Source organism: Alligator sinensis, unplaced genomic scaffold (assembly GCF_000455745.1).
Source record: "Alligator sinensis unplaced genomic scaffold, ASM45574v1 scaffold205_2, whole genome shotgun sequence".
In the NCBI taxonomy this organism is placed as follows: Eukaryota; Metazoa; Chordata; order Crocodylia; family Alligatoridae; genus Alligator; species Alligator sinensis.
In genome coordinates this window covers 1-12249 of record NW_005842563.1, presented here as the reverse complement: position 1 = coordinate 12249, position 12249 = coordinate 1, and the positions used below count along the sequence as shown (strand labels likewise).

Genomic DNA, 12249 nt, shown 5'->3' with positions numbered 1-12249 from the left:
AAAGAGTTTTACTGTTTTCTTTCAGGGAACGAGGTACGGCCTTTTCAAGAAGCTAGATGGATTTGAGACATCTCCCCAAATAGACTCCTTACCTAGATAGTTAGGTATAATCCTTGCTGACAGAGGCTAGGAACAGACATTACACATGAACCGGTTTAAGTGATCAGAAACTGGTTTAAATGTGTAAGAGAGCAGATGTTCAGTGCACATAAACCAGTCTGAAAATGGCTGAAACTGGTTTGAGATGTAGTATCAGACTTAACTGATTTGAGTCAAACCGGTTTATACGTCTGTCCCAGACCCGTTGCTGGTTTAACCAGACTCCCCCAGCATTCTAGCATGCTCTCTGGGCAGGGCTCTGCTCTGCTCCAGACCTGGGCTGGCCCCTCCCCTCTGCTCTCTAGCCAGAGCAGGGATGAGACATGGCGAGATACCGGGCAGCATGGCACAGTTAAGACAAAGGGGGCACGGAGTAGATTAATTCTTCCCTCCTTCCTCTCCTCTCCCACCGCAGCCGGGGTCTGCCTGTTTGTTGGGGAGCAGAGGGAGGGGGATGCGGCGGTGGCCCCTGGGGCTGGCAGACCCCAGCTGCAGGGCAGAAGGGACCACGAAGGGATGGAGGGAGGAATTAACTCTTCTCCCTGCCCCCTTCAACTTAATTGGGCCTTGCCAGGATGGTTGTCCTGCGGGGTACAGAGTGGGGCTCTGTTCTGCGCTGGGGTGGGGGGGACTATTCCCCCTCCTCCTCCTCCCGGGGCAGGGAAGAGGGGCTCTGTGGGGTGCTGGAGGAGGCCTACTCCTCCCTGCCCTGCACAGGGCTGGGGAGACTCTATGCAAGGCTCCCTGACCCAGAGGGTTACAACCACTTCCCTGACTGGGTAGTGCCGCACAGAGCCCTCCCTCACCCCATGGCAGGGGCTGGGACAAGCAGCCTTGCATGGAGCCCCTGTCCCGTCTTCCCCCTGTTCTTCCCCAGCTGCCACAAGGTAGGGAGGGGAGTTCTGTTCCATGCTGGGGGGTAGTCTTCCCCCTCCTCTTCCTTCCCTGCCCTCACCACTGAGGGGCGGGGAGGGGCTGTGTGCAGGCTGCCTGGCCCCAGCCCTGGGGGGACAATTCCCCCCCCGCCGGGGTCGGGGGGCCCTATTCAGTGCTGGGCGGGGAGCTCTTTCCTTTCCTCCTACCCACTCCCCCTACTGACATGGGGCAAGGAGGGGAGGCTCTTGCAGTGCTCCCTGGCCTGGTCTGCACCCGCTGGGGTGGCCCCGCCCCTGCGGCTGGTCCCACCAAGCGGTTGCCTTAGCCGTGGGGGCAGGGCCACCCCAGCAGCTGAGGCTCTGTTACAGCCGCTCCCTGTGCCCCAGGTGAGTCAGGCCAGACTGGGCCAGGGAGCACCGCAAGAGCCTCCCCTGCCCACCCCGTGGCAGTGGGGGTGGGGAGAGGAAGAGGGGGAAGAGTTTACCCCCCAGCACTGAACAGAGCCCCCTCCCCACTCTGCGGCAGGGGTGGAGGGAGAAGGGGAAGAGTCCCCATCTGTGGCAAGGCAGCACTGCATGGAGCTCCCCCCTCCCCACCCCTCGGTGATGGGGGAGAAGCAGAGGGAAGAGTCCCCCTCTGGGGCTGGGCAGCCTTGCAATGCCCCCTGCCCCACCCCATAGCAGCAGGGGAGGAGAAAGAGGGGAACAGCCCCCCACAGCATTGAACAGAGCCCCCCTCCCTGCCCCACAGCAGTACGGGAGAAGGAGGAAGGGGAAGAGTTTCCCTCTGGGGCCGGGCAGGTGTTTGCGCTGTGATTGCTCCCAGCTGTCAGGGAGCCGCTGGGGTGAGGGCAGCTCTCCCCTCCTCCCCTACCCCCCGCCATGCCCAGCAGACACTCCTTCTTCCCCCACCCTCTAAACCCTGCAGGCCAGGGTTGGGGTTTAAACCCCTCCTCAGTCTTACTCAGGCCTCCTGGGGCCTGGCCATGCCCCACCTCAGCTCAGCTTCCCTGTTGCAAGGAAGGGGCTGCTCTACCATCCCCAGGCTTCTGGCCTGAGCCACTGCAGGCATATGCCAAATGTCTCTCCACTTGCAAACCAGTTCACTCTCTGCAGGCTAGATTAACCTGCAAAGACAATCAATTCAGGCTCGGGCATTCTGAACACCTGTCCCTAAACAGGGAGAAAGATATTGGGCTCTGCTATTAAGATATGTTCTGTTCTGAAGCGCTATATCTTTTTTGGACAAAATGGGGTTATTAAAAATCAACTGATCATCTCTCCTCCAAACACTTGTTAAAGCAACTATTGCCAGAGGTGCTGAAGAGAAAGCATAGATGAACTTACTTCCCAGTCTTATGAAGGTGGCTTGGTCAGTCATCTTTTCTTGATGCATAGAAGGAGGAGACACTGGTGTGTTTGTTCATGACAATTAAATGAATCTAGCCAAAGATCTAATTTCATAGACTTAAAATAAGGAGTATTTATTTACTAACTATACAGGGCACAGACCGGTTAAAAGGAGGCTAAAAAGGATTCTGATGGAAGAAGGCAAGAATCCACTAATTTTTCTTCTCATACCAAGAAACAATACAGCCAGACATTAACTGATAAGGATAAAGCTTAATATAATTGGAAATGATGCAACCATGACAGACATCAATCTCCTGATATTAACTTAACAAGGAACATTACTAAAAACGATATGGTAAACATAATATTGGAAAAAATAGCTAATAGATTTCTCTATGAAATGGTCATTATATGAACAAGATGTTACAATATCTTAAATCCAGATTTGGCCCATATTGAGGAACTAGTTGTGGAAAACCATCTGGAACCAAACTACTATGATTTAGCTCAGTTAACTTTAAATTGCAGTGAAAAAGGAAGCCTGTAGTGAGACTTCTGGACTTAGTGCGTTAACTTTGAGAAACTAAGGCTATAAGTTAAGAGCCAATGGAATCTGAGAGCTAAATTACTTTGATGCAGAAGTGGCATGTAATTTAAATGAAGCACAAATACTACTGAAACAGCCAAAATTTCTTTAACTATATAAATAAAAAGAATCAAGGGAAAGAAGTGAAGCTCGTATATGCTGAAGGAGTGGAGATAAGGACAACTTATGGCTCAAGTTCTGAATACATATTTTACCTCAGCCTTCAATAAGGATGAAGATGTAATTGAGGACCACAGTAAGGTATCAGCCAGCAATAAGGACTGTTACAGAAACTACTGTGTCTGATGTTCAGTTGCTTACTGTTATACAGTCATGTAAAAGGAGAAAATTATTTCCATCCCAGAATACTTTAATAACTAGCACACTGAATAACAGTTTCTTTAGCATGGATTTTCAAAACATCTCTCAACTTGAGGATAATATTGTATATATGACTGGAGAACAACAAATGTACATATATTCAAAATGCAGAAAAAGCAACCCAGAGATTTATAGGTCCACCACCTGTACTTCAATATTACATAAGCTCTTAGAAGAGATACTAAAGGAAAGAATTATCAAATATATAGAAATAAACAGAAAGTAGGACAAAACACAACATGGCTTTATCCAAGAAAAACTGTGTCAGACTAATCTAATATCCTGTGATAAGACTACTGACTTCTTGGGTAAGGACAGTACAGCGAACATCAATCACCTCCCCAAGAAGGCCATACGTGCAAATATTGATGTCCTCAGCCAGTACACTAACAACCCACACCATGAAACATGGCTGCCTTCCCAAAGTCCCTACAAGAATATGGTGCAACACTGCACAAATAATCCACTTCGTCCTCACCCACAACAGCTTCACTTTCAATGATCGAAACTTCCTCCACCCCATAGGCACAACTATGGGCACAAAAGTGCTCACCCCAACATGACAACTTCTTCACAGCCACCTGGAGGAGAAACTTCTAGAAAACTGCACCATCAAACCTGCATTCAACTTGCATTATATATTTTCATTACTGGGACTGAACACTTGGATTCACTTATTGGACTTACATTAAAGATCTCACAAGTATCACCCCTTGATCAAACTTTCTCTCGAATACTCCCTACACTAACATCAACTTCCTAGACACCATAATCCATATCAGGGATAGCATCCTACAAAACCGCCATATACAAAAAAAAGAAAAAGGACCACTATACTTAGGTTCACATGAGCAGCAATCATCTCAAACATAGCAAAAAAGCCATAAATCTTCAGTCAAACAATTAGCAGAACCTCAGAATTAGCAGTACCTTAGTGGCCCTTGATACTAATACATCTGCTCTAAGAACACTTATGATGCCTACATGGCTATATGACTGCAGTCTATACTTGACAAAGCTAAGACCTTGAGAGAAATATTCCCAATTGCTCCAATCCTGGCTTTCAAACTACTTCCTAGCCTTACCCAAGCCTTACTCCTCATCAGAACCAAACCCCCCACTGCTCAGCAGACATCACATGGGACACAGCCTTGCCTTAATAATGCATTCTTAACCTGTCAACGCATCTCCAATGCTACTGCAATAAAAACTCCCCCCCACCTCGCCCCACAAGCCATAGTAAACCCATCAGAATCAATGGATCCTACACATGCCTTTCCCCAAATGTGATCTAATGCACCAAATACTCACACGGCAACTACATGGGTGAAACTAAACAGCAACTATGTACCAGATTGAACTCCCACAGAAAAAATATAAAGGACAGAGACATACATACTTCAGTAGCAGCACATTTTTTTTTTTTAACAGAACAACCACTCCCTCCCTTTCAGACTGCACTATCCTTAGGCTCAAGGGAAATCTAACTAACATCTTTAAATTGTGAGCTTGGGAACAAAAATTCATAAGCTGGATGGATACTAGGAAACAAGGACTGACACCAATATTGATTTTATGATATACTACGATCTACCTGATTCCTGAAATTCTTCCTACACACTATAGGTGATCATAAAACTCTCTTTTAATAGATCTTGATCTCCTAGTAATCGAGCTTCTTTTGTTCTGCTAATTGTTTGTCTGCTACCTCTGGAAATTGCTCCTCTGCAATTTCACAGCTCTACCCAGAGTTCTTCAATTCCTATACTTACTTTCCTCAGAAGACATGATGAAGAATGCCTTGCATTTGAAGGCTTATCTAACTTTATCCCAACCATGCAGTTGGTCCAATAAAAGGTATCACTGAAAAAACATCCTTGCATCCTTGACACTGTGGCCTCATGGGGAATTATTAACCAAACTGGAGAGGACAGGGATCAATAATACAATGATGAGACAGATGAAGAGATTTCTCAAAGGGAGATTATAATGGGTTATGTTGAATTGTGAGTTTGATCAGATGAGAGAGCAGTTACCAGCAGTGTTCTTCAGGGATCAGTCTTTGGGAACTATCATGTTAAACATTTCTGTTACCAACCTGGACGTTAACGTAAGGGGTATTGCCAAGTTGAGAAGAACTATATATCAGGAAGCTTATGTAAATTTTGTGGAGTATCTGAAGTTGTCTGAAGTGCAAAGTCATGCTCTTAGAGAACAACAACAAGGACTGGCTCTAAAATGGACTCAATAGCAGGTCCCTTCCTATGTTCCTAGCTAATTCCACTTCATGATAACATTTTCCTTATTTGTCAGATAAATGTGCCAGAAGGAATCCCTTGTGGCCTAAGTCTGCTCCCACACTTGAAAGGTTTGTGTATACATATCGTACAATTTTACCATTTCTTCACAGAAAATTTGATGGCCCACTCTTTTTCATCAGACTATTGACTAAATATATTGCACTTCAACTCTGAAGATTTCATAAACATTAGAGCTGTAAGGGACCTCGGAAGAATTAGTTATAGCCTGAAATACCCACTCCCACAAGTTTTAACAGGTTATTTTGTACTACACATCCAGAGTATTCAAGGAAAAGACATACTTCTTTACTGCCATACCCTCACTGAACCACCCAGAATACAATTTTTAAGGATAAAGTAAACCTATTTGAGAATAGGATTTGGGCCAGGTACCAAGCAAGACTAGTCCTAAGGTTTCCCAGACCAACAACAAATGAATTCAAGTTGAAAACTCCCTTCACAAAGGTCCAAGTATCTTTTTCATCTTTTATGATTTACAGCTTGCATGCTATGCTACCCCTCTGGCAGAATTTTTTTATCCTTTCTTTCCCCAAAGATGGAAGATGGAGGAGGAGGAAGGAAGGGAAGGTGCACTTATCCCAAAGTCCTGAAAATGGGTATATGGTACCCCTGCGAAAATCAAGACAACCTGAAAAGTGTCCTGGCTAAAGCAGAGCTGGTGTAGCAACAAAGGAATAAGATATTTTGTTATAATATTTTATTAAGAGAATCTGATGGACGGTTTTGTCAAAAGCTGCAACAGATATCCATGAACTGATGGGCATCACTGATCTAGAAGGAGAAATTAAAGGCTTCCAATGTCAGTCAGAAAAGCCCATAAACAGAGGTACCTGGTTGAAGAGTGCTTGAGGGAAGTCATGGAAAAAAATGAACAGCTGCAGGTCACAAAGTTTCCAAATCAGTGTGACAAAAGCCAGTCCATAAAATCACACAAGATTGATTCATATGATAGTGCAGATAAAGTAACAGCAATATCATGAGAACTAATATTTTTCTGACACTTCAAAGATTTAGCAATAAACTAAATAATAATCCCACGGCTACAAAAATCTAGTACGTACAGTGTTACTATATAGTCCATAATGTTATTAAATGCTTTAACTTCTATTTCCCTTATTTTTATTTCTTTAAATTAGATGGTGCTGTTTTAAGCAGACAAAGGGACAGTGATCATTAAAGCTGACTACTTCAATATGCCTAAATATTGCAACAAAATGATTTCATAGTCCTTGAAAATGGCACCCTACCAAAATCATATGTGCTGCCCTTTGTTATGGTGCATCTGTAATGAGACTGCACAAAATCCCAGATGCAGTAAAATAAAACAAAAGCAGCCTTCATTTTTCTCAGTTTATATTGATAATTCAGTTTATGGGCGTGTGTAGACAAAATGGAGGCCCTAAAATGAAGCAGTGGGTTTTTAAAAACATTCCTTCAATTTAGGGCTGATTGAACGCCCCCGTGTTGTACACACACCCACTTCCCTGCCTCTCCGGTGGCAGGGAGGGGAGGGGTGTGAGAGCTGCTGGTGGGCAGAGCAGTCCCTGGGCTGTGGAGGGTGTGGTGCTTACCTCTGCAGCAGTGGCAGCGCCCCGAGAGGAGGCCCCCAGCTTGGGTGGTCCTGGGGGGCATTGCAGCCACGGAGGGAAGCATTGGGTCCCCACACAGCTCAGACAGGCAGGCAGGCTCCAGAGGGGAGGAAGGAGGAGAGGATCAGGCTCACCGCTGCTCTTGAGCGGAGTCTGCCCAAGCTGCTGCCAGGCTGCCTGCAGAGCCACGGAGCTGCACGGAGCCTGGTGCTTCATCCATGACTGTAGGGGCAGCAAACTAAAACTCCTTAGAGGAGTTTTAGTTTGCTGCGCCCCAAGTCATTTAAGGAGCATTACGCCACCAAATTTCCTACAGTGGATGGAATTAATGCACAATACGCTGCTGAGGCATGCAAACACTGACACCACTGAAGCAGTGCAAAAGCACTTAGCCCGCTTTAAAGTGCCATGCACACAAGACCCTCGTTTCGTCTACACACGGCCTACGTATCTGAAAGATTTTGCACAATTTTGCCTTTGTATTTAATATGTATTACTACTCTCCAATGCACCATAGGAAAGCATATACTCAAATCAAGTGGCAGGTTTCAATAAAAGCTTACCAGAGCAAAAGTTACCTTGTACATGTTTGCATTTATTATTACATAGAAAACAAAAAGTTAGCCTAAATACAAGTAATGCCTTAGCTCTACTCCTGTAACAGATGCCAAGATTTTATGGATCATATTTTGCAAATAGTATAACAAATTTTCCCCAGAATGTTATATTTAAATATGGGGCAAATACTAATACTATACAAGTAAGGGATTAAAATTCTCTTATTTTTAAGTAGCTTCCAGGACTGTGTACATTAAAAATGTTTAAGGGAAATCAGTAATATATTTCCACTTGGACAGCAGCAGTTTTTCTTCTACTGAGTATTTGTTGGATGTAAAATAATTTGCTGCTATGTAAATAATTTAGCAAAACATGCCTCTTTATGTCAGTGAAGGTTTCAACTGAGTAAACTAAGTAAAAGGGTGATGGACAATTAAAATTGAATGGTGTTACCAAATATAAGTTGCAAGTGTGCTAACTATTGAGATATACCAACTTCTGTTCAGCATACAATTAAACCAGGCCAATGACTAAACCCCTGTAAGCTAATTAACAAAGCTGTACAGCAAATCTTACTACTGTAATAACTTCTCTGCTCAGAGCAGCAGGCTGCAGAATATAACCAGCATGACCAAGGATTGTTTTAAAACCAATTACAAACATACTGCTAGATATTAGAGACCACAGTTAGCTTGTAAAGAAAGCAAACTGCTGACCAGGCAGCAAAAGATAATGGCTTTAAATAAACTCATATTTGATCACATTCTTTTAAAGGCAAACATTCTATTCTGTACCTGGCTGATATGTACAGCAGAAACCTGGGCAGAACACACAGATGAGTGACTTGGAGAGTTTGGTAAAGATTTGCAGGGTCCTATTGAAAGCTGTTGTTTCTTCCTTGTTGCTACAATCTTCTGGGCAACTGAAAAATAAGAGATATGCATGTAAATGGAGATGTACAGACTTCAAACTATCACAGTTCTAAAGTATACAGAACATAGGCAAGACATAGGAAAGAGTCTCAGCTACCAAAACTTGACTCCTAAATTTTAAGTTTTATTTCACAAAAACCTAAGGTGGTTGATATGATAATTTTGCTTTTCTGTGTTGTGCTCACCACTATATTATATATATTCATTTGGATTTATTTCAGCCAACGGTCATTTAAAAGTCAGCCTCCCAGAAGTAACACGTTTACATTAGAAATTCTTACCCATTACTGACAATATTCAGTACTTCAACAGTACCTGTACCAATGAAAACATCAGTGTAAAAATGGTGCTTTGAGCTAGGATAAGGAGGTGACCCATGGGTGCAATACTACTCAATGGCCATGGATTTTTTTTTTATGCAACTCAAAAGAGAAAATTCTGGAGAAATGCTGAAAAATTATGAAAACTCAAATGCAAAAGATGCTTAATACATAAACGTTAACATGTATGTAGTACACGCAGGACCTATTTGTTCGGCTAGTTCTAAAATGGGACTGTCACATGAGAAAGTTTGTCTTGTTAGTACTCTAACCTTTTCTTATTTATTTTGTACAGGGAATATTTTGTTTGAAGGTAGAAAGTGAAGAATAAATGGTTATACTATATAGCTTTCAATATTTTTCCATAATAATCTGGGGTTGTTATGATCGGGGATCCAGGTTTTCTCTTTGCAGAGTGCTGCAGGTGCAGGCACAACCTGGATCCAGTCATCTGGTGGGCTGGATCTGGCCTGTAGGCTGTAGTTTGTCCACCCTTGCTCTAAGGCCAGATACAGACATTACACTTTTATCAGTATAAGTAATCAGAAACTGGTCTATACCTGTAATAGAACAGGAGTATGACACATGTAGACTAGTTTAAGAATGGTGGAGCCTGGTCTAATATTTGCACCCCCGCCCCTCCCACCAAAGGACAAAAGTGTGTTCTGTTCACTACCAATCTAAACTATGCCACTTACAGAAAACTGCGTAAGTTAGATTGATTCCGCTTTGGGCTTTTTGAATGTCTGTTCCTAGCCCAAGAGAACTGGGGGGCAGAAAAAGAGCAGTCCTAAGGAGGACAGAGTGGAGTCCAAGGAAGGACAGAGGGAATGGCAGTGGCACACAATACAGAATATGAACTGCCATTTGGGATTTTGGCACTCTGACCCTACCCCTCCCACTGCCCCTAAAGAAAACACCTCTTTCCAGGAGTTGACCAAATGAGGGGTTCTTGGAGGCAGGGATCCTACGTATGGCTGGAAGCTAGGGACTAAGAAAAGCTAGGTTCTCAAAGTCAAAGGCTTGCCTTTCATGAAACCATGCCAGGGCTGACTTCCAGGGGTCCTCTCAGAAGAGGGGGACTGACTAAGGCTATTTCTTAGGGGATCCTGAGGTAGAGATTTCCCCCAAAAGAGACATGATCCATGACAGTTGTGAAAAGAGGTAAATATATAGCTTGTATAGGACAGCAAGGAAAGAATGGCATGAGGTTCACCTCAAATGAAGTGAACACAATATATAAATGATTCTTTTTTGCTTCTGTTAGAGACTTAGTAAATAATTGGAAACCTCTTTATGCTTCTAGCATAAGAAAATCCAGTGACACAATGGGAGGAAGCCATGCTTGTGGGTCTCAAAACTTTCTGCCTCAAATCATAGCAATGCTGAACTCTACCCCTCCTCTACAAGCTGCAATGGTTAAGTATTTTTGTGACAATTATATTCACAGTGTATGTAAAAAGGGGATGCAAGCATCTATTTTAATATTTTATATTTATATTTAATATTTTGGCTCCCTTTATTTTTTACCTATCTGTTTAGCTTCTCTTAGCATTAATCCAAAAAAAGTAAAAAGACCAACTGCAGTACCCTAATTTACAAAGATGATGAATATGGGCATTTCCTATACACTACAGCAAAGTGTATAGATATTTCTCACTTGCAAAAAATGAGGATTCTTAAACCATCTCAGTTAAGCCACTACCAGTGGCTAGAAACCAAAATTTAGAACACCACCTCCTTCTCTCCCCCTAACACACACAGATGCACTCTTTCTCATAGGAAATCAGCATAAACTACTGGACAGGTTTAGTAAGAGGGAATGTTTTTTCATGAGGTTGGACAAGTATGTATTTACTTTTATGGAATATGATATTTCTTTCACTGTTAAACATCCATCATTTAACTTTCCAGAAATACCACTGTACTATAATAACGTCTTCTGTTGGATGCTTTCCTTACATGTAGCAGTTTATTTGTAATCCTTTTCTAAGGGCATTTCAAAAGCACTCATTCAAGTGCTGTCCCATAATAGAAAACTAAGTCATCCTTCATTAAGAATATCACTATAACAGGGTCCTCGCTCCATGCATGGCTGTCCTGGCCCTAGAGTACCCTCTTAGCCCTCAGCCTCACTGCTCTTAGACAAAACTCCCCTTCTCTCACCTGCCATGCCTTGTTGGCAATTAATCTTCAGAAAATGGGAAGCTGCCCCAGGGCTTCCCAAGCTTGACCTTGCCTTAAGGGCTAATTGCGTGGCTCTATCCATCCCTAGATCATGCCCCAAGCCTCACAGGTACCATCACTCACAACTGTTAATTCAATTGGCCTGTTTCTCCCAGGCACTTTGCCTCTCTCTCAGCTACTCCCAAGTGTAGCCTTCCTACCTGGAGTCACACACTCTGTCCCTCTCAGGCTTTGGGCCCCCAGCCCCTACCTGAGCACCTTGTGGATTCTCAGACCCTCTGGTCCCACTCGTAGCCCTTCTCTGGGCTCCCAGACCCTCTAGTCCCTTCCCCAAACCTCCAGACTGCCACAGGCTGTACTCTCCACATTAGCATTCAGGAGCTACAGCCATCTGGCCTAGACAATGTTTCCTCAGTGGCCTCCAGGGCCCTACTTCCCACCCAGCTCAGGGCCTCGGTTTATATCGGGGTGGGCAATTAGTTCAGTTGGAGGGCCATTTAATGAGGTTTGGTGACCCGTTGAGGGCTGCAATGGTAACCCCACCCCCAATCACCATCTTGGGACCAGAAGTCCTGCCTCTAACCCTTGACCTTTCCCCACCTCCTCTTGCCCGAGAAGTACTCCTTTCTTTTCGGGGGGGGTCCTGGAACTGTAAGAAAACCAAATCATATACTAAGAAAATTAACCATCTACTATAACATACTTTAATTTTATTTTTTTTAAATTGTCCCGATTTATGTTTGCTTTCATAATGTATACAGAGGCAACTGCATAATAGCTCAAAATACAGTCTTACTCATATATACTGTGTATGGTGGGGGGTAAGGGGACGTACATGTGTGGTTGGGGAGAGTGTGTGTGTGTGTGTGGTGGGGTGTGTGTGTGGGGTGTGGATATGGTGGGTGGGGTCTGCAGGGAAAGGGTGGGGGGTATAGGGGTGGATCCAGGGGTTGTGGAGGTGAGGTGTGTGGGAGGGTGTGGGTATAGTGGGGGTGGGGTGTGTGCGGGGGTATGGTGGGGGATGCGATGCATGGGAGGGTGTGTGTGT

The 12249-nt window shown here is 44.1% G+C and overlaps 1 protein-coding gene across 1 annotated transcript in view; it reads right to left on the bottom strand.

The window, feature by feature from the left end:
* The window catches only part of AGAP1 (ArfGAP with GTPase domain, ankyrin repeat and PH domain 1), a gene marked incomplete at its 5' end in the record, with an annotated part of 301279 nt that extends 292595 nt beyond the window's left edge, over positions 1 to 8684 (bottom strand). The window contains one exon of the mRNA XM_025214080.1: positions 8557 to 8684. Coding sequence (XP_025069865.1) covers positions 8557 to 8684 — 128 coding nt within the window. The remainder of the gene's footprint in view (positions 1 to 8556) is intronic.
* Between the last annotated feature and the right edge of the window lie 3565 nt (positions 8685 to 12249).